We start from the raw sequence: 22,286 nt of genomic DNA, 5'->3' as shown, positions 1-22,286 counted from the left end.
ACTTCGCCTCATGCAGATGGACAGTTGGACGAAGTCGGCAAAACATTTCTTGAATTTCACAGCAAAATAATGTTGCATCATTTTCCTAAAAGAGTGAAGTATATGGGGACTTGGATTACGACGTGCCAGCTGTATGGAGCCATTTAATGATTTTATGATCTTTTTTTATGTTGCAAGTTCCCATCTACTTCTGTTGCAACATTATCTTTCAAAAATCCTTAATTTATGTTTGTTTACTAAAGAATTAAACATCAGCTAAACTGTGCAATGTCAGCATCTGCTATGTGCAATAACGTGAGTTTAACAATTATCTTCTCCTACCTTAAATAATTTACGTTTTGAAAAATAGGTGATCAGTGTGTCACTTGTGATAGGTAGTGAAAAACATGTGACATGTCAAAACATCAATGACTATCAAAACTGCTTCATATGTCATGTATCAAACAGATCCAAAAGGCGATACTCCATAAAGACTCACGTTGATTATTAAATAACTCATTTCTTTATTACTCATAAAATATACAGCAATCTCAGTACTGAAAGAACTCATTGGAGCATTGAATTCACAGTCATAATTTCTATATACATGCTAGTTTCATCCCTCTTCAAGAAAAAAAAAAAACGAAAAGAAAAAAATAATCTTTTCCGTTCTAATGAAGCTAGCGAATGTATTGTACATATTTCCAGTCGAAAGGATTTTTTAACAGACAGAAAAAGGGAGTTCTGAATCATGGCGGAAATGAGTGGTTTCTTTTTTTTGAAGTTAAAGCAAGCAAAAACCTGTCAACAAACATTGACTATTATAAGAGCAAAAATATCATTAAAACAGAAGAAAATCAAACGCCGTCTTCTCATTGGTTTACAGTGTTTCTTGTCACAAAGCTCAGCCTCAGATACCTCGATACTGGATCAGTGCTTCTTAGAAATTACTTACCTAGTGCGCATCACTGTACTTTCACAGCTGCCTCTACAAACCCATCTCTTCTCAGTAACTAAATGAAGGCACAAAATGAACACATAAATAGGAACCGAAAGTACACAAATAATTTATTCTTGAAAGACTAAACCGCAATGGACAGGTCAATATACAAAGGTAAGGTAGATCAACTTAAAAATAACCTGGTGAACATATCAAATGTTTTTTTTAAATTACTCAGGTCAGCAAATCAGATTTTTTTTTCTTCTAGAGGATAAAGCGTTTAAGACATGAACAAGGGTATATTAAAATTTCTGATCTCAAAAAATAAATGATTTCCCCCCGTATGACTACAGACTTGAAGGACAAGTGCATTCTGACAAATGTAGTGTGCGATTATCAACCTTTTCAAACTCATCAAGGAATTTCACAAATGAAAACTGGCTCCTTTGCCCCACTTGCTTCACCAATAAACCCAAAAAGTATTGATCTCATTTACACAGCTAAAATTGGGTTAAAATGCATCCATGTCTTTTGGTCCCTGTCAGTTTAGCTCTCTGTGAAGTGCTACCATCCCTCTTCAGCATGTTATTGCTGCACAAAAAGTCGCTGTCTGCCCAACAAGTGCAGTTTGTTGCACTCGAGAAGTCAGTGTTGGTAAAGCAGCGGTTACTGAGGTCCAGTATCAGCTGAAGGACACCTGGTGCTGGATGAGGTCGGGATGAGTGTGTGCCAGCCTGCTGCACCTCCTCCCTTCTCTTTGCTCTCTAGTGGGGGCGGGGGACTCTTAAGGCTCCTGTGGGGGCTTTCGTCTTCTTCTGCCCTCCCAAGCTGGCGGTGGGTGATTTTTAAGACACAGTGTGTGTGTTTATGCATTTATCGCCTCCTCCTGTCCCTCAGTACGTCTCAGAATCCGAGTCATTGAGCTCCTCGTCCTTGTAGAAGCCGTCGTGATGGCTGACGTTGTTGAAGCTGCAGTAGGAGCTGTGCTCGCCGCGCAACACCGGCAGGCTGTCAAACGTGACGCTCTTGGAGGGGCTGGTGGTGTAGTGGTTAATGGCACTGAATGGGAGGGTAGGTGCCGGGGTGCAGGGGGACACAGGCATCATGGTGGCCAGGATTAGGGCTAGGCAGTCTGCCACATCTTTGTTGGGGGCGCAAGCCAAGGCGGGTGTGTAACCTGAACGGTGTTACATTTTTTATAAAAGTCATACACAGCTTAAATGATTCAACAGTAATTACATTAACAGGACAAGCAATGTGCCTGTAGAACTATCAATAATATTATTTAGTGATTAATCTGTGTATCTGAGTATTTTCTGAAAAATCATGTGGTCCACGAAATGTCTAATATAGTAATAAAGGCCTCTAAAAAATCCCTGAAGCCCAAGGTGACTAATGAAATCGAGATTTTTTTTCCAACAGTCCTTGAGTTCATGTCACAAAAGACAAAAAAAAAAGCGTCAAAACCTCATCTCCTGGTATTCGTGCAAGAAAAATGGGTTACAATTAGTTATTCTAGATCAAATTCTATCCAGTTTTTACTTCTTTACCTGTCAGGAATCCTAAATAAACTTCATCCACAACACTGGCTGCCAAGTCCGCCTATTATAAGGGACTTATTTTTATGTAAAGTTGCTCATAAAATATTGCTGGTAGCAGGTTGTCTTTTTGGGCTCATTTGTCTAGGGTAGTTGCCTCTTTGGGTTACTCCCATGTCTCCTGTCTGTCCTGTCTAATGCCTTGTTCATCATGCATATCATGCAGATCTTCTTTAACATGAAGTTTACACCGGTGATAATGTGATGTTTGATATAAGTGTCATTATAGTCTTGAAATCCCTTGTATTGGGTTATACAACTTTGTAGCTGTTACAGGTAATATATTGTTGTTTCCCCAATAATTTTGACTTGCTATACTTGATCAGTTTATTATATGCTACTTCTGTACTTTCAATGTCTTTCATTCATGTATTAACTTCCTCATTAATTTTCCTTAAAATGTAAAAGTCTGGTTGCTTGTGTCTCTCACAAGATCTGGCAACAATGCAAACGGCTAAAAATTCTCAAGAGGGCAATTATATGAAACTGGAAAATAAAAGCAGCCTAAAAGACATTTCTAAGGGAATATCTTACTTAAGGTAGCCAATCATTTCTGATTCCACTTTGTCCTTTAGGATGCTTGTTTAGGTGGCACTTGTAATGTAGCCCAAAATACTTGAGAGCAGTTGGTCCATAGTTAAAAGAAAAATGGAATGAACTTACCGTTTTCATCGACTGCAAGTACGCTGGCTCCCTTTGCAAGCAGCTCTTGCACCACCACAGTTAAACCGTTTCTTGCAGCCACGTGTAGAGGTCTTCAAAGAAAGATGAAAACAAAGATGAGCCGAGAGGCGAGTCAATATTTTACAAATTGTGGCTCTACATTAATAATTCAAATCTCCACAGTAACCCACCGCCGCTTCCACTCCATTCAATTGCTCAGACGCAGCAAGAGACGCTAATGTAATACAAGTGATACATACGTCTGTAAGGCGGCGTTAGTGGCATTTATGAGGTTTCTGTCTGTAATCTTCTCCAATATCAACAAGGCACTGGTTTCATGTCCCTGTGGAGAACAGCAACAGCACAGTGAATAACCACCAACCAGTAAATAAAGATAATATATATAGTATTTCAACTAATACTTGCATGAACATAGTGTACATTTGCTGCTGTAGCGTGTAAGAACAGTGCCACCATATGTTAATACCAACCTTACTGCAGGCGAGATGAAGAGCAGTATTCTTCACAGCATCCTGCAGAGTGAGATCTGCTTTCGCACTGCTCACCAGCAGTTCTGAACAGTGAGAATGAGAAGGTGAAATGCAGAAAAACAGACTTAAATCAAAACAATGCTCATTATTACGTTCCAACGTCATATATTTAGTGAAGCGTTCCTACCAACGGCGTTGGTCTGGCCATTTTCAGCAGCCATCATCAGTGGGGTTTTCCCTGCGGCATCAACACTGTTGACCTGAGAGTTGTGGCTCAGCAACAGCTGGAGACACTCCACATGGTCGGTGAAGGCTGCTGCATGTAGTGGGGTCCTGCAAAAATAACACCAGAACAAGGCTTACTTTTTTAATCAAACAGTCGTTACGTGAACGCTTTGGACAAGTTGGCCGAATGAGGCTGCAATTTTTGTTGGGCTTGTGTTTACCGGTTTTTACGGTCTTTGGCATTGACAATGGTAGGGCCAAGAGTGTCTATCAGCATCTCAGCAGCACCTTCGTTGTCATGGATCCTAATTAAAAGGAAAAAGAACACAATTATTTCCTCTGTTAGCAGTTCTGTCCCCACTCGCATTGATCGAAACTGGACAGCTTGAGATCTTACACAGCACAGTGGAGGGGGCTGAAAGAATTGCCTTCGGCCTTGTGAAAAACCTCTTGTTCCAGCAAAACCTCCACACACGTATCGTGACCTGCGGAGAGAAAGCATTGACCACATAAGCCTTCATCTCGAGTTGCTCACAATGATGGCTTTCTACAACCATTGGTCCTCATCAACATGTGTCAAAATGTTGCTCCTGGTGCGAAAGGAAATGGCATGAAAGAAGTGCATAAAGAACCAGCATTCAAAATGAAGTTGTCCATGCCCATTTTAAGTGCTCCTTTTTCCTTTCTTAGCGGCTTGCCTGTATCTAAGTGCATACATTACTGCAATCAGATGTACATCTTCATTACTATGTTTATCTTTTTTTGTAAGAGGTCTTTAGCCCTCATCTCTGTACCATTGTAGCAGGCCCAGTGCAGTGGGGTGTAGCCTTGGTTGTCTGTTAAGACAGGGAGTGTTTCCACTGATTGGGCAGCATGCAGCAGGCCTCCCAGTACCCCAATGTGTCCACATGCTGCCGCCAGGTGGACTGGTGTGCGCCCTTTACAGTCTCGCACCAGGAAGTTGGCGCTGTGCTGAAGCAAGGCCTCCACACATTCCTCGTGGCCTGTCACCGCCTGTGGCAAGGAAACAGTAGAGGTTAGTGTCATTACTGTTGACTGGCTGTGTTTTGAATGGTGATGCATTTCAAATGATTTAATGGCAGATGACCAGTGTTTAGGAGGGGCTACAATACAGAGTTACAAATGAGGTGAGAAGTTGCTATGGGGCAGAAAAACGCATATTTGTGTATTTATGACATGCTCGGCAAGACCTCCAACATACAAACAATGACAGTGAAAAATGTTAATGGTGGAGTGGAAACATTAAACATTTATTTTTGTAGGAAATACCACACAAAATCTAAAAACAAATACAAAAAGAAAACCTCCTTACTCCTCTATGTAGGGCCGTCCTGCCCCACTTATCTTTGGCTTCTACACTGGCTCCCTTATTTAGCAGAGAATACACACAATCTGTGTGTCCACTCAAGACCGACAGCATCAGGGGGGTTCTAAGAGATAACACATACAATGTCAGCAAGTACTTAAAAACACGAGTGTGGAGAAAAGACACAACCACAAACAAATTGTACTTACTGTCCATTCCCATCTTGAATGTCGACTGCACTTTGAAGATCAGCATTTCCAATCAGCAAACGCAAACATTCTGAATGACCATTAGTAGCTGCAGGGACAGAAGACATATGGAATCAGCGTACTCGGAATAACAAGTTCAAAAAACAATCCTCAGACCATTGAATAAAATCCAGCAAAGGTCCATACCTGCAGCATGGATGGGGGTTCGCTTCAACGTGAAGTCTTTGACCAGGATGGAGGCTCCCTGGTTGATTAGGACATCCACACACTCTACATGGCCCTTAAAGGCAGCCAAGTCCAGGGGTGTGCGCCCTTGGCTGTTTCTTACATCCAGATCCAGCAGAGACTGTACCAGAACCTCCATGGCATGGTGGTGACCATGGTATGCCTGAAAAAATTTCATAATAATTAACATAATTAGGCTGCGAATTGGAGACATGATAAGGATAATAGATTAAGCATGATACACATTACTCACAGCAAGGTGCAGAGGGCTCACAGGGGCTCGGACATCGGAGTCATTCAGGATGTCTGTCCCTGAGGTTTCCATTAACTGAATAAAACAGGTAGACAGGTTAGAACGTACCTAGATGTAGATGGCATTGTGGCATACTCTGAAGGCAAAAGTCAGGCAGAAGATCTGCACAGATTGCGTCTCAATCATGCAGATCACAACCACCTGAATGATTAATGTGTGCCTTCTACTGTAATACTTAAATTGGAAGGTTTTCATGTTTTATTATAAGAGCAGGTGTCACAGTGAAAAAGATACTGCAATATACCTACACAAACAACAAAAAGAACCTTCAGAAGTTTTCATAATTGCTTAAAGTTTCTATGATGTTGTTTGGTACCTCAAACAACATGCTGCCTGGAAACTGCAGCAGCGCAGAAAAAAATATGCAAACTGGCAGCCAGAAACTGGGCACTCTCCAGATAGAGTTCACAAACCAAACAATGTCACTCTCCCAGTTGTGTCATTCTACACCACCACAAAACCCTAAGTCACAGCAACAAGCTTTGATTGAAAATCAGTTACACTTTGTTTTTTGCTCCAGCACCTGTACATTTTTTTTCGATGTGTGTGCCCTTCACTGTTTGTTTGTGGCCAACTCTACCTACATTTCAAAACTACAAACAGAAACAAAAAAAAAGTTAAACTCAACTCACCACATCTAGAGGTGTTTCACTTGCAATCTGTAATAGAGAGTGGGAGAACCAGCAATGCATTAAACATCATGACATACAGTAATACAAAAAAAGGGAAGATGCAAATTGTTATGTGTCGTTGGTTCTCACCAGCTCCAGACAGAGGCGATGTCCGTATGCCGAGGCGTAGTGCACAGCATTGTAGCCCTGATTGTCCCGGATCCCTGGATTTGCATCATTTCGCAGTAAATATTCCAGGCACCTGCAGACACAACAAAGAGACTGTAGTCAAGGATACAACACCATCTCTTCAGTCTTGAATTACTCAGCATAACTAATAACTGAGCTTTTATCCATGAAACCATTCAAACACAAGCTGCCTCCCACACAGCCACGAGAACATCCTGAAAGCAACTGAATATTCAAAGTATTACTGACTTTCCATCTGTGTCAGAGGCAGCGGCGTAGTGGAGAGGAGTGCAGCCCCGTTCGTCTAGGTCGTTGACACTGGCCCCAGAGCCCACCAGAGCAAACAGGCACTGGTAGTTACAGTTGGCAGCAGCATAGTGCAGAGGGGTCCTGGAAAAGCAAACAGAGCTCAGTTCCCTGTCCACATTAGACCAAGAAACAAGGAGAGAACAAAGTCTATATCCAAATCCATAATTAAATGCTACAAACCTGCCAAAGCTGTCCTTCCTATTAAAGTCTGCCCCCGTGTTGAGGAGAAGATTGAGACATTCTAAGTTTCTGTGGGGTTTAGGGAGATTTAGAAGATGATGAACTGATAAATCTAATGCCATTTTTTGTGTTATAGGTCTGCATCTCAACACTTACAGTTCATATTAAACATATTATTTAGTTGTCCTCTACTCACCCTCCGGCAGCTGCGGCATGTAAACAGGTCCTTCCAAAGTCATCAGGAGTATCAATATCAAATCCTGCAACAGAGTAAAATAATATTAACAACATCCTGCAAACTGTACATGAGGTCTTCACCACAGATGTTGTATATACTGTATATTACCTATATCTCAACCACTAAAATACAAGACTTGTATCATCCTGTACAGTGACTGGTTGAGTTAGTGCCTGCTCACCTGAAGACAGGAGCTTTCGGCAGCAGTCAGAGAATCCACTGAGAGCAGCCAAATGCAGCGGGAACATACCATGAACCCCTCGTCTGAAAAAGACACAACCATGTTGATTTATTCAGTGTCACTGGTGCTTAACTAGGGCATGATAGCACAATTTTCATACAAAATTAAAAGTATCATGTATATAACTGCACAAAAAAAGATGTTTTAAGATCATTATGAATGAAATGTAAGCAAAGTATCCATACAGGCAATAAAATACAAAGGATATGAAGGAAGGGATTGGGCCAGAATTACTTGAAGTGACTTAATTTAATTTTAAAGTGATGCTCCTGATGTAAACACAGTTTATTGGATTTTAGACTTTTTAAGGACCAGAAGAAAACCCAATTGTATGTCCACTTTGGAAAGCCTTAAAAACATGCAGCTCCTCATGATGTGCTGAAAAAGGACAGGCAGGCTCACTCACTTAGCTGTGTCAGCTCTGTTGGTGATGAGGGTGTTGATGAGAAGCTCGTGTCCATATCGAGCTGCGATGTGCAGTGGTGTATTTCCATTCTTGTCTTCACAGTCAATCTCAGCACCTTTGGAAAAAAACAAATTAGGTACTTAGTTGTTGTTACACTGAGAAGCACTTTTACAGTCCAGAATGAGAAATAAAGTCAGCAAGGCTGAATTTTTCAAGGTACCCACCATTCTCAATGATTGCTTGAGATCTAGAAAATCTCCCGTGGATGGCTGTCATGTGGAGGGGAGTCTTACCATCTTTACTCTGGAGTGAAAGAAAAACATTGTGGTGTCACAACATAGTAAGAGAAGTTATAAAATTGCATTTTTGACATCTATCATCCATAGAAAAGAAGGGACATTACATTAATACACAGATAAAGGCTTCGCATTCACACACAAGCAACAAGGTGTGACTGCACCAACACAAATATTCAGTTTTTGTGTAGACAGTTAACAGTAATGGTGTGATTATTTTCTGTTCATGATATAACTGTATCTGGGAAGGGAGTGCCAGTTATTAAGTAACATCTTCAGATCCCAGATCAAAATGAGTCATCTTTTTTCCAAGTTATCAGTTTAAAGCTGTGAAAAGAAATATTCTGTTTTTTAACTCACCTTGATGTTAACGTCAGCCCCGTTGCAAACAAGTAGCTCTAGACAGAGCGCTCCATGGCGCGATGCAGCGGTAAAATGGAGAGGTGCAAAGCCCTTCTCGTTCACCTGGTTAACGTTAGCTCCACACTCAATGAGTTCGTTCACCACGACGTCCTGCCCGTTGTAGCAGGCCACATGGAGGGGTGTGTTGCCATACGCATTGGGCTCATTGATCTAGACGCCGAGATAAACACGAAGTAGTTAGGACACCACCAAGACAAACTTAACAGTCTTTTTACACATAACATAAAAAAGCTGTTGAGTCATTATCTAAAACATATGAAGTGCATCGGGACACAATGTGTTATAATAGTTCTATTCTCTCCATAAGGTCTAACTGTGTCTGCAGTCTGAGGACAATAAGCTTGTGGGTGGAACTTACATCCACCCCCAAGTCCAAGAGGTATTTGACAACGCTGATCATTCCACTGGAGGCTGCTGCATGTAGGGGGGTGTAAGATTTCTTATCTTTGCAGGCCACCTCGGCGCCATGAGATGCCAGCAGCTTCACCACTTCTATGTGTCCTGAAGACAAACACAGAATGATTTGATTAGAAGGATATGCTTACAACATATCAACCATTTCATTCGAATCAGAACATTGAGTTTTCATTTTAACATTTAAAATCTTTTTAACATTTTGATGCGTTTAAAAAATACATTTTTTTTTAACTACATCCTGGAGATTTTCACTGTTCACAAAATGAGAGGAACTCCTAAAGCTGCTTAGAAAAGGAATAATATGATGTGAAAATCCCTGCGGTTGTTTTATTACCCATGTAAGCTGCCCAGTGGATTGCACGCCGGTCCCTCTTGTCAAAGGCATTGATGTTTGCTCCTCTGGAGAGCAGGAGCCTCACCATCTAGCAGCAGAATTAGAGAAAAAAAAATCTAATCAATTTAATCTCATTAATTAGATGAGCCTCCGAAAGGCTACAAAGCCTTTTGTAAATTGCAGAGCAAATGTGGGTTGAAATAATTTTGGATATTTTGCATACACTCAATACAGGTACATCAACAGGACACAGTGTACCTACTACACATTAAAGCCCTTATACACCCATCACCCTGGATGTCTGAACAGCTTTTACGCACTTGATTTGCATCAACATTTCATTAGACATCTAGACATGTCCACCTTTAAGATAACTCATTTGTATGAGAGTTTATGACTGGCATTGAATAATTTGCATGCAAGCACGTGACTAGACAAGTAGTGAGTGTCCTTAAACGTGTCCATAGTTTCTGACTGCCTGACAGAAATGTGTCAGTCCTTATCCATGTGGGGAAAAAAGTACGAATTATTTTGTAAAGAAGCTGTTCATGACTGACTGTTAAATCGGACAGCAGTTTTATTGTTTTATGAGCCGCAGCTACTCCAGCTTAAGAGTTTGTCCCAGGGTATAGATTTGTACAATGACTTCCAGATCAGAATTCTGATAATTATCACCTTCTCAAAACACCAATACAACAGAAGCTTCTATATTTGTCTAAATAAAAGAACAAATGTTTGTTTGTTTTTTAACAAAGATTTGAAGGAGAAACAACCAATGCTAAACGAAAGAGGAACACATGACAACATTTTTCTCAAACTCATGCATTGTATTTATGAAGCCACATATATAATAAAACATGATGTGGTTGTGGTTATTGCTGGCCTACCTGCTGCTAGCAGTATGTAGCCAGCGAAGCTATAAGGGAATGCTGATTGTTTCACTTCTTAAAATGGGCAAAAACACAGCCATTGTTCAGTAGTTTTGTATTGCAATGCTACATATTACAATGCCCATTGTGTTAACACATCTAAGAGGCAAGCAGAAACACTTCCTTTCAGCAAGAGGAGAAGATCAGGAGCATTCATTAACAGCCAGGTTGGTATAACCTACATCATATAAAATGCTACATCAAGCCGGGTGTGATGGTTTGCTAAAAAGCACTTTGCATACATGGCTCTCTAGAGAGGAGAATAACACTTAACCCATCAATATAAGCGGTGCTGAAGTGGCTACACCCCTTTAAAAGGACAGGACAGACTGTACAGCAACATGGTCAACACTGACCTTTACAGTTAGAACATGTTTTGTTTCTAATAGTAATTGATATTCAAAAGTACTGCCATTTCTATCCATTAAGGCCAAACTAAATCAATACTAACGACATTAAAAGCACTTCCGTCAGTGGCTGAAAGCTGAACCAAACAACACTTTAGGCTTGATATTACCTCCAGATGCCCGCTGAAGGCTGCATGGTGCAGCGCAGTCCGGCCCGCTCTGTCTGACACATTCACATTGCTGAGCAGTGGGACAAGGGCTTCAGCGCAGCGAACTGCCTTGTTTGCTGCAGCTATATGAAGCGGCGTCTGCCAGTTCTTGTCTCGGGCGTTTACATCTGCAGAGTGTTTGAGCAACACCTGGACAGCATCCTGCAAGAAGTCATCACATGTACGTTTAAGTTGCAAAGCGTTTAGATTTCTTAAAACAGTGCTCATCAGTGTGTTATCCGGAATCAGAGCAATATTCACATACCTCACTGCAGGAGGCCACAGCCCGGTGCAGAGGAGTGAGCCACTTGTTATCTTTGGCATTTACTCTGGCACCTACAAGTCAGAGGACACTGGCTGTCAGGTTGTATATGGTCATACAGTTATGTGACATCACATGCAATGTTTCCACAAAAAATACAAGTCCAGTTTTGTAACATCTCCATCTGCATAAGCACAAGAACAGAGCAGACTACATAGGGTGCATGTGGTGCATATAGAGGTATTTTAAATTATTGACTGTGGATGCACCATCTGGCCATACAGGCATAATAATATCTGAGTGTCCCATTTGAAATATGTAGGGCTGACTCAAATGCTTTGAAACTTCTACCACTGCCATGGTAATACAGCTTCACCGAAAAAACAAGGACTGATAAAGAGAGCGAGAAACAGAGCTTGTCTACAGCATTTAAATAGTCTAAAAATCCATGCAAATAGAAAAGCAATACTGCTCCGCATACTCAAATGCAGTCCCATGAGCAAGGAGCTGTGACGAGTGTGAGCTGAACCTTCCATGCTTGCTGACTTTTGAGAGACTCTGTGCAGGGACAGTTGACGAAGCCCAAAAAAAAAGGTATTCCGGACAGCCCTGGAAATATGTCATTATGCTCTCAGACAGGATAATGTTGGTGATATTTACCACTCCCTTCAATAATAAGAAACCAGAGAAACTAGTATGTCAGGAACTCCATTGTGAGGAAAAATGATGTCTTTTAAGGTGATTTTCAAAGGCTAAGAGTGATGAAGAGGCCACAAAGAGCCAAGAAGAACTTGGAGTTCCATCTTCCGAAACTTGTAAAATGAATATGTAATATATTAACAATATTAAAATTTAAACATGCTCAAATTGCAACACCAGTTACACAATTTCTGCTCTTTCATGCGATGAACCGATTAATAGATGACACATTTCCTAGATAATCTCTCCGGATGCTTGAGAAACACTCATTATTTATATATAGCATTAAACCAGTTTCCTGAAATATTTGACTTTCAGTCCCCTTTTGAAAACCATACCTGAAAGAATCAGCAACTCTATAATTTCTGCATCTCCAAGATAGGAAGCAGCATGCAGTGGAGTTCGCTTCTCATTGTCCTGCAATAAGTCAACAGAAAAACATTGGTAAGATTTAGAAGAAACACAACAGTTTGCATTTAGATATAACTCATAATTTTCTTATTTTCTTGATTCAGGTTAATATGGTCCCTTTATCTTCCCTTATTATCTATCTATTCTAACATTACATTGCCAGAAAGGAGAAATATCCACACCACATAAATCACTATACATATCACTATGCGTTTTTATGCAAATCCAGTAACTTGGAGAGCCTTCCAGTGAAAGACAAGCAAGTACAAACTAGCCGTATTTTGCAACAAACACCCCCACCACAGCAGTAACGTTGAGGAATGCAATAAAATAAGCAGAGCCAGATCATGTCGTGGGAACTGTTAAAACAAAACGATGTGCTTTTTGTGCTCAGCAACTCTTAACAGAGTTATATGAGGCCTTTCAAGGACAATCTTACATCAGGGGTTTTAAATTCAATGTTGCTGGGGTGTTTTTTAAAATATAGTAAGAATATGAGGAAACAGATGCAGAGGTTAGTGAGAGTCTGTTGGGATTACCTGCGCGTTTACATCCTCTTTTTTGAATATGAGCGAGCGTACTTCATCTGGGTCCACATTGAAGATAGCTTTCAGCAAAGCAGGCTGTAAAAGAGAGAGGCTGTGTTAAAAACAACTGAATTTCATGGCTTTTCTGGATAACATGTGACACTATCTCAGACTTTCGTGGCGTACAACTGAAAACTTTGTTTGTTGGACTTGAAAGAGCCAACAATATAAGCCAAATTTGAAAAAACAATAATCATGCAGACCTTTGAGACCTTAGACTTTACAGAAACTTCATGATCCTCGTCCTCAAGCACCACTATACACACGCGACTCATTTGCACAGAGGTTACACAATCATATTCATGCTGCTAAAAAGTCCCTAAATATTTGTGTTTAGTCGTTTAAAGGGACAGACTGAAGCAAAGTTGTCAGTACAGACATTAAAATGTATATTTAACAAAATGATGACTCCAAAATCAGATGAATGATGGAGGCAGACTGTCAGGTTTGACATGCCACGTGCTAAGCTTAGCTCTGTGTTTGCAGTCTGCTGGCAAGAAAAGCCATGACTATCCCATGGCACAGCGCGATGTACCACAATCTCTGAATGAATACATGTCCTGAGTTGTGTTCCAATTCCAAATGACTGATGTGCTGTCCATCATAACTTTCTTCTCCAGAGAGATCTTAAAAATTTAGCATGACCAACTTCCTGTGACTGTCTTCAACAGAGGCAGAATAAAAGGAAAACATCCACAGCTGGTATAGATTCCCATATCCAACTTGACAGGTTGCAAGAATGTTAAGAATCGAACAAAGTTTCCAGAGTAAAGCCAAGTTAAAGGTGAAAACTGTCTAAGTTCTTATTGATGTCTGACTCTTATGGATCCTGACATTCCTGTCTGAGCTTCTTAAAAAAGCAGTTAAGCTGGCCACGCCTTCCTTAGGGGTGTGTACACAGGGAAAGTATTTCTGTGAAGTGTGAAATTTGGCTGTGCTGCCATACAAGCAATATACTGCATATGACATGATATTTTGATGACATTTTTCTTATTTCCATTTTGCACAAAAAAAAAACAAAAAAAAATCCAAGACTGCCAAGGCCAACAGTGTTTTTAAAATATGCAACTGAAACCATATTAAATATTCAATACAATGTTTACTCTGGTGCGGGTAGCTGAAGTTATTGGTTGCAACATTGTAGCAGAAATTTTGCCAACACTTCCTGTAAGAGAGGCTCTGAACACTTGCAATGTCTCTGAACAGCGTGCTGGAACTGAGAACTACATGTTCCACCACAGTGGACTAAAAAAACTTGACAGACCATCTCAAATATCGAGTCCCTGTACCTGCCCACATCTTCAGCACCATGACAACCTTAAGTGATAACTTTATTATCCGGCTGCAGCTGGAATTAATGCAAACATTCCTGCTACTGACCACCACTTAGTATAAATCACTCACTTGTTGGTTAAACATGATTTTGCCACACCATAAATGGCAGGTTTGAATTACAAAGGGGTCAATGTAGCGTAACCACGTTCTTGTTCATGGTGGACAGCCTGGTCTGACAGAAAACAGCAAGCAGGCAGTTTAACTCTACTCAAATGTTTTTGATTTGCTTTGTCATTAACCACCGGTGTGGCATCTCTATGAACTTATCAAATTGAAGTGGAAACAATGCTGGAATAAATCCACCGAGCAGAAACTGTATAGTTAAATGTGCTTTACATGTCACGTCGGCCAGCTATAACAGTGCTGCACTCCCCTATCTGATCCACCATGACACCAGCAGAGAGTCTTTGATCAGGCAGTTTTCCACTGCCTGTGGGAGGAGGCTGGCATGGATGGGGAGAACAGTGAGGGCAGGGGATCCCTTCCAGAGGCTGCAACTGGTTACCCATGAAAGACCCAGATGGAACATTCCTGGCTTCCACAAAAACTTAACTCTTCCCTGACTTCAGGCATGTTTAAAACAAACAAATTAATGTAGGCTTAAAGCTGCAAAGACCACAGTTAAAAAATGCTTTCCCAAAAGTTATAACTGAGGTAAAGGTGATTCTTTAATCTTGTGTGTCAGAGGGGCTACTCTCAAGCTCTACGGATAAACCAATAATCAGCCTGGATTTTTATCGATAAAAAGTTTTTTTTTTTCCGAATTACTGGTATCAGGGTTTTTTTTTTTGTGTCAGGCTGTGTCAGAAAATAAATGAATAATCGACAATGTGCACCCATGTATCCAACACAAAATGTAAGACGAAGAAGCAGGGGCAAAAGATAATACTTTCACAAGTAATAACTGTGAAATGTGGGCAAAATTTAAATGTTGTGTGTCCAACCAATGATCAAGCACCTCCATTACATGTGATCAATGATGACCTTTAAATGGGCAATGGCTCCCATGTATCCAAAATAAAACATTGAGATGAAGAGGGAAAAAGATCCTGTTACAAAAGAGTCAGCATGTTTTAAAATCACCTGCTAGTATGACCTTTTATTGCATTTATCTGCCTTGCATATGAACATGCATATGGTAAAAATAATGAAGCATGCAGAGTGCATTTGTTCATTAAGGCTTCATCCCTCATTTAACCCAACAGACTGCCCTGCTAGCTAATTAGCATTTGTGTAAGTCTTCATGTAGGAAGAAAAGGGGGAAGAAGAAGAAGTAGAAGAAGAGCTTTCGCCCTCATCTGCCAAAAATAATTAGTACTAGATGTCCTGTATGCAAATCCAAAACTGTAAGCACTACTGTGGTTGATAAAATACAAATCTATTTTAACAATTTAACTATGGATAATTCAAGGTACACATGGTGACATTCCCATTGGTGTACATGGAAACCAACAGATAAGATAAGCTATGCTTTTGTACACATTTGAGCCACATGACAGATTTTTGCAGTCGTATTGATGCTCAAAAAGCTTTTATAATAAGCAAAACAAACTCTACCATTGCCATCAAGGGGACAAAGACGCGCACAGCTGCTTTTATAAAACATTACACAATCCTCTCATTCAGTTACTATAATGTCCATGAAAATCTGCAGGGCACAACCATGCTTTAGACTTACTGGGGATAAATGCAGGCTAACAAACAGACACTTGTGCGATACTGTTTCATTTTGGCCATTTCTGTGAAAAGGAAGGACAAATCTGCATTTTGTTGTTTTCAGTTCCCCAGTCCTGCACGACTGGTGCAGGAGATTTTCTATGCTTCTCTGGCTGCTTGACTGTGTGCACCTCCCCTCCTCACACGAGCCAGCCTAGTTAATACCATCACCATGGAGACAGCTCTTTGGCAACTCCGCCGGCTCACATGAGCCCAGGTACACGATCATTCAAGCACACGCACAATAAAACACACTTGCACGTTCATATGTTACAAGAATAGCAGGCATGTTGTCCAAAACACACACTGCTTGAATGATAAGGGAACGCTATTCTGGTTTCCACAAGTAGGTGGCAAGTGTTTAATATAGTTAGAGGACAAACGTCTGATAGTGTCAAATCACTTCATGCATTTATCATAACCATTACACAGCAGTTAAATACTGGATTTATACTATAAAAAAGGCTACAAATAAACGCATTCTGGTTAACATCTACTCACTAAATAGGTAATAGAAAAGGTGACCCACAAGGGCCACATTTGACGATTGTGATCAAGGAAATAACTAACACTGGTATAAACGGACTTCATATAATAAACAAGAAGAAAATCAAGAAGCTGAAGAGGGCACAAAGCCTCTGACAGACCCCAACTTTAACCACAAAGCAGTGGTGTTCAGACATGATTAAACAACTAATTTGGTGAACTACATCACATTATGTATTTGTTGACATGTTATTCAACTACATAGCTATCATAAAATCTCACCAGCTGAGGAAGCACAACATAAAGATGTCACAAACATCCAGTTGTCACAGTAACGTCACAATCAACAGATCGTTTTGATTGTAATGATAATCCCCCCCACACTACATTAAAGGGATTTTATGGCCATCACTGAATCATAGAAACACTTGGAAGCGACAGCTAAAGCCCTAAAGTGTATTGTTAAGTCACAACATGCTAACTAGTCGTTTCCCAAGTGAGCAGCTAGCAGCATTTCTTGCAGGGTCTGGCTAACTGCTGGGGATAAACACAGTATCATTAGCTGGCTACAACTCAACAACCGCTTCAGCATGTGTCTCAATGTAAATGTGAGGCTCTTATTATAGCCAGAAACATGACTCTAAATGAGATTTACCAAACAGTACTGAAGCCAACCTGTACATGTTAACAAACGATTCAACACCTAGCTTTGAAACGGTCTGTTTAAACATTAAGGAGATGCTTCCGTTTCGGAGAATTGCTGGAGAAACTCGAATTACATTCCGCTGGCGAATGTTGAAATCGGGGTAGCTAGCTCACATTAGCCAGACAACAGTAGCTCAAAATCAGGTCCGCTTTTGGCACAATGACCGCTTACCTGGTCTCGAATTTTGAGAACCACCATATTTCTGGGATTTTAATTGTTCTCATGCAGATTCATAAAGGGATATTTGTCTCCTTCCGATTAGCAATGTTTGATCTTGGTAGCTCTCCCGCTGGTCTGCTGGAGGCCTTTGCGTGACGCTAGCTTAGCTCTCTTGCTAGCTTCCTAACCTGATGGCATGGAAGCAGAGGAGTAGCGGAAACTCCATAACATTGCCGCCACCATAATTCGCCTCCCAGCAACACGCGACTCCATTGGTCCGACGCTCTGCACGTCCTAGTAAGGGGGTTTATGATTGGTTGTTGCTAACAGCGCTCTATGACAGACGCACCGTGCTGAATATTGCATCGATGTTGAGATATCTCATAACCAAAGATTTTAACCTTTTAGCTGGCATACATTTAATTAACATTGTACAACATCCATACTGCTGTCTCTTTAATATATATGAAGCTCTTTTTAGTCGTCTCTCCGTTAGCAGCAGATTATTTTTATATTTACATGCCGTGACTCACCCTGAAGTTACACAAAAAGCCAGAACCATGCTACCAGAGGCTGAGAGCAGCTCTGTAGAGCCACTAGGGGTAAATCAGTATTTCTATTTCAGTATTCTCTTAGGAGGAAGATTTCTTTCCGGACAGACGGTCAGGAACTCACTCTTCTCCATAAACGTAGCTATACCACGCTAGAATAAAAATGTAACCCATGCAAAATAGTTAACTGTGGAAGCCATTAAGTCAGTTTTTGTTGCGCAGATATTGCCAGCTGAAGAAATAATATTCTTAAATGTAATAATGTTAAAGATACAGGCCACAAACTTTGACACCTGTTGACCCTCAGCCACTAATTTAAGTTAGTGAAAAAAGAGGAATCTTCTTCTTCTTCAACAACAACAACTGTATACAGAACACTTCAGTGATACTTGATAATTATAAACTTTATTGTAGGTCATACACAGTATGTCAGTAGCCCATACAGTAGGTTATACAATGTACATGTACAGTACACATCACCAGGCCCTCCCTTCTGCCCTTGCCTCCTTGTCTTTAGATCTCATATCTTTATTATAGCAGCAGCTCTAAGTGTCAAAACTGTTAGAAACACCAGTTTAATTATTCTTTTCCCCTAAATTATGGGGGGTTAAAGAAGGAGTAAATATTCATTTTTTTAATTTTTGCTCCTACTTGTTTCTATACAAAATATTTAACGTGCCATCTAATCTGGGACTGTTTTAGGCTAATATTTTAGTGAAAAGTAAATTCTGTGAAACTCCCATGTTGGTGGGTTTTTTAATCCAGAGTGTGTTGCAGGTCCTGTGACCTAACACCTAAAAGTGGGGGAATATGGCCCTCTAGTGACCTACTCTTCAACTACAAGCAGGTTTTAAAAGTAGTTGATGTACATCAAATTGAAAACAAAGGAGCCTTAATGACAAATACAAAAACAGCATGGGAACTCATGGGAATCCAAGTCAATATCTGTATGTCATTATGTCATTTAGGCATTAAACAGCATTATTTAAACCTTCTGTAATCCCTGTGATAAAACTGATAATCAAGTTACATTAACTCAAAAACAGCAGCGATTTCTGATCCATACATGTTTATAAACTCTTATTCGGCCTAGAACTAAATCTGCTGAATTAATGATGCAATGCATTAATGATTGTGGAAATAAGGGTGTCTGTTCTTAAAAGATTGAATCGCTCATGGAATTTTACAGCCGCAACAGCTGACGATGGAGGACAGTAATTTCCTCTGTATGGTGAAAATACCACTCACAGGACTAGCAGGAATGACGTTATCGAAGAGTGCCAAAAGGCTTGGACACAAAACTGCCTGTTTATGATGTACTCTGTGAGTCACAGGCTGTTACAGACAGTACATTGAGTTTCAGAAGTCAACAGAGTGGCAATTCAGGAATAGAAGATCCGCTGCTGCTATATATTACTGCAAGGAAAGAATTGTATAAGCTACTATACATCAGATCATAATGCGAAAAGCAATTTGTTTTTTTGCATAAATTAAACAAGAATAGTGGTAGAAGGACAATGCTGAATAGATGATCGAGTTTAGTGTACAATATAAATCTGAATTCTTCCTACAGCAACTTGCTGGCAATAACCTAAGCAAGCAGCTACTATGACTTGGATGCTGTGTGGCTGCACAAGAGATGATAACTCCTTGTTATTACTCTCCACTAAGTGGCATTTGTGCCATTAAGAAATTAAAAAACACAGTATGGCAAAGAAGGATAATTTTTGGGAGTGAAGGCGGGTAGTGGGGGTCTTGTGAAAGAATGTGGGTTATGCTCACCAGGCAGCTTTCCAGGGTAGTCTCACATTTCAAGGCGTTGGATACAAAGAGAAGAGAGAGGGAGTAGGTTGTGGCTGATATGTTGATGATTTTGGGTGTAGGTTGGTTGCCTTTGCTGGGGGTAATCCTCCTGGATCTGTCCCTAAGCCCCCTGAAGGCCACAGTTACCTCCGCGGAAACACTTTCTCACTGGGGAGGCAGAGGTGGAGAGGGGTTCCCACAAATTAAATTAAGAGAAACAGCGGAGAAAGGAGTAAACGCATAGATGGAGAAAACAGATGCACACTCACATACCTCCACCCCTCTTTAAAACTGCACCCTGACCCTGTGTTTACACCCTTCTTGTTTACAGGATCCCTTGTGCATGTGTGGAAGGGAGTTCTGAGAAAAATGAAGATTAGTGTGAACAGTTCCCCCCACTAATAGAACAGAATTCCTTTATTGTAATTGCCCAAATATGCTGAAATATGAGCAGCAATCCTGATGGATAACTGGACTAGTCTAAGTTAAGTATACATACAAGAAGTATACATACATACATGCATACCTACATACTTAAATACCTATGTACATAAAGTATATTTACACATACACATATACACTAACTAATTAAGTATGCATTTGACATAGCCTTCAAACAATAATATAAAAACAACATGATAGTAGCTGCTTATTGTACTTCTGGATAATGCACGTTTACTACACATTTTTTCTGATGTGGCATTGGCCCCATATTCAAGAAGTGCAGGTAGGAGGATACAAAGGTGCCATAATGCAGTAAGACTATTGGAAATAATAAAAGATAGATTCCAAATAGTCATGTATGTGCACCTATGTAGCATTTATGCAGTTTTTGTGAAGAAGTCATGCTGGAATGTCAAATGCTTTCGTACACAGTCCTTTATTAAGGTTGAAAGTAATCAGTCACAATCCCAAGAGAACCACACCCCATAGCGTCATTCAATCATCAGAAACATGTTCGAGACAATTAAAGAGACAATTCTGCATCAACATGTGTCGCTCCCTCATAGAAAACCACTAGAAGGTGTCCGTCTCTTTATAAAAAGGTGAGTCCTGTTACTCACCCTCAGTCACAGGGGAGATGACATTAATAAATAAACTTCATTTAACTTTTTAAACACTTTTTGGGACAGCTGTTTTACTGCAGTGAAGTTTCTCACACCAGCCAATGGAAAATTACAATTAAACATGCTGACAATTAGATGTCTGAATATTAATGGGAACTGCAGAACTCATGACATTCTTCGCTGACCCACTATCTGAGAAATGATATGGTCCTTAGTGCCCAGGTGCCAGCTGTGTCCTGCACAGCGGTGAGACAGCCACAATGACATGCATGCAGGATCATCTCTCAGATTCTCCGATGCTGGGCTGCGCCCCTGTCTGTTCAGCCGTCGGGATGAGGGATAGCAAACAGCTGGACAGTCAGGGTCCTTGGATGAAAGTAGTGTCACCCACTGGGTCATTCCCAGCTGCTGGAGGACAGTGGCAAAATGGGAGGAGAATTCATTGTTTCCCACCACTGATCCTGCAAGTGTTGATGTAGGGCAAGAGACCATTAATCAGCAGATAAACCCAACTCTTTCTCTCATACTATTTCCTAAAAATCAGAGCAAATGGTAAGGATAATTAGACATAAACAAAAAGAAGTCAAAATATTTTGAGAAGCATTCATCTCTATGGTGCAAACTGCATGGAGACAAACACCCAAATACATTATGGTATTTGATGGGAACTTATGTTGTAAACAGGTCAACAGAGAGGATGGAAGTACATTGTGCTTCTTCTATAGGGTAGACATTTGTCCTCTGAGCCAAACAGTAAACTAAGGAGAGGTTCTGAAAAATGCTTTGAAGTGACATATAAAAATGTGAGACCGTGGACAGCTGTAGATTTATGACGATGACAAATCTGCATAAAATCTGTGCTAATCACACCGGCCTTGTTCCTGGTTGGGATGAAAGCTTCTTCTCTTTTTCTTTTCTTTTCTCCTTCTTTTTTTTTTTTTTTTACCAAAATTCCTGCCACTAAGCAGGACATGTTACCAGAAGAGTAGGAAAATCCACAGTTGTTAAAGGTCCATTATGTAGTTTGGGAAGGAAACTGTAAATAGCAGAGAAAGCTCTTCACCAACTGTTTTTTAAGCCCAAACAAACTAAATATCTTAATTTCTTTGACGGAATTAACTGAATAAACTAACTGACCTAAAAGGACAACACAATTTCCTGTTGTTTTACTGTGTTTATATGTGGCGGACCCTGCCACTTCTCTAGGTTCAAACTGTTCTGGGGACCTTTTTATCCAATGAGAAAAGCTTGTTTATTCAGTTATAGACACGAATATGGTATTACCTCTGATAACCGAGTTTAAATTTCTTCTCCAAAATTGTATAATGCCCCTTTAAGTTTACAGCTTATTGTTCCCCCATAGGGACCCGTCATGCAGTTGCTATTTCCCCCCCCCCCCCCCCCC

General features: G+C 40.4%; 1 protein-coding gene across 2 annotated transcripts; it reads right to left on the bottom strand.

Moving 5' to 3' along the window:
* Positions 1–479: 479 nt before the first annotated feature.
* On the bottom strand, positions 480–17,770 carry ankrd28b (ankyrin repeat domain 28b). 2 transcript variants are annotated; one of them, XM_030393023.1, is made up of 28 exons: positions 17,473–17,770; positions 13,011–13,094; positions 12,399–12,477; positions 11,365–11,435; positions 11,061–11,261; positions 9,615–9,702; positions 9,222–9,364; positions 8,801–9,013; positions 8,369–8,447; positions 8,145–8,259; positions 7,679–7,761; positions 7,456–7,519; positions 7,260–7,328; positions 7,020–7,160; positions 6,732–6,843; positions 6,603–6,629; positions 5,911–5,985; positions 5,619–5,820; positions 5,433–5,520; positions 5,230–5,347; positions 4,691–4,910; positions 4,294–4,381; positions 4,118–4,201; positions 3,859–4,004; positions 3,672–3,754; positions 3,441–3,523; positions 3,181–3,272; positions 480–2,096 (listed from the first exon to the last, which is right to left on the bottom strand). In XM_030393023.1, the coding sequence occupies exons 1-28, from the start codon at positions 17,497–17,499 to the stop codon at positions 1,813–1,815; spliced, it is 3,159 nt and encodes a 1,052-aa protein (XP_030248883.1). In that variant the 5' UTR covers positions 17,500–17,770; the 3' UTR covers positions 480–1,812. The 2 variants fall into 2 exon arrangements, with proteins under 2 accessions (XP_030248883.1, XP_030248882.1); XM_030393022.1 differs by lacking the exon at positions 17,473–17,770 and adding an exon at positions 13,262–13,437.
* Positions 17,771–22,286: the final 4,516 nt, after the last annotated feature.

The sequence above is a fragment of the Sparus aurata genome, chromosome 17, assembly GCF_900880675.1.
Source record: "Sparus aurata chromosome 17, fSpaAur1.1, whole genome shotgun sequence".
Taxonomy (NCBI): domain Eukaryota; kingdom Metazoa; phylum Chordata; class Actinopteri; order Spariformes; family Sparidae; genus Sparus; species Sparus aurata.
Note: the sequence above shows the minus strand (reverse complement) of the source record. Positions and strands in the feature narration are given on the sequence as shown.

Coding starts and splice junctions, on each gene's coding strand:
- ankrd28b (XM_030393022.1), bottom strand. CDS start 13,333: ATGAGTCGCGTGTGTATAGTGGTGCTTGAGGACGAGGATCATGAAGTT. Junction 11,436..12,398: donor AGAGTTGCTGATTCTTTCAG/GTATGGTTTTCA, acceptor TCTGACTTGTAG/GTGCCAGAGTAAATGCCAAA. Junction 8,448..8,800: donor GGGCTGACGTTAACATCAAG/GTGAGTTAAAAA, acceptor CTTTCACTCCAG/AGTAAAGATGGTAAGACTCC.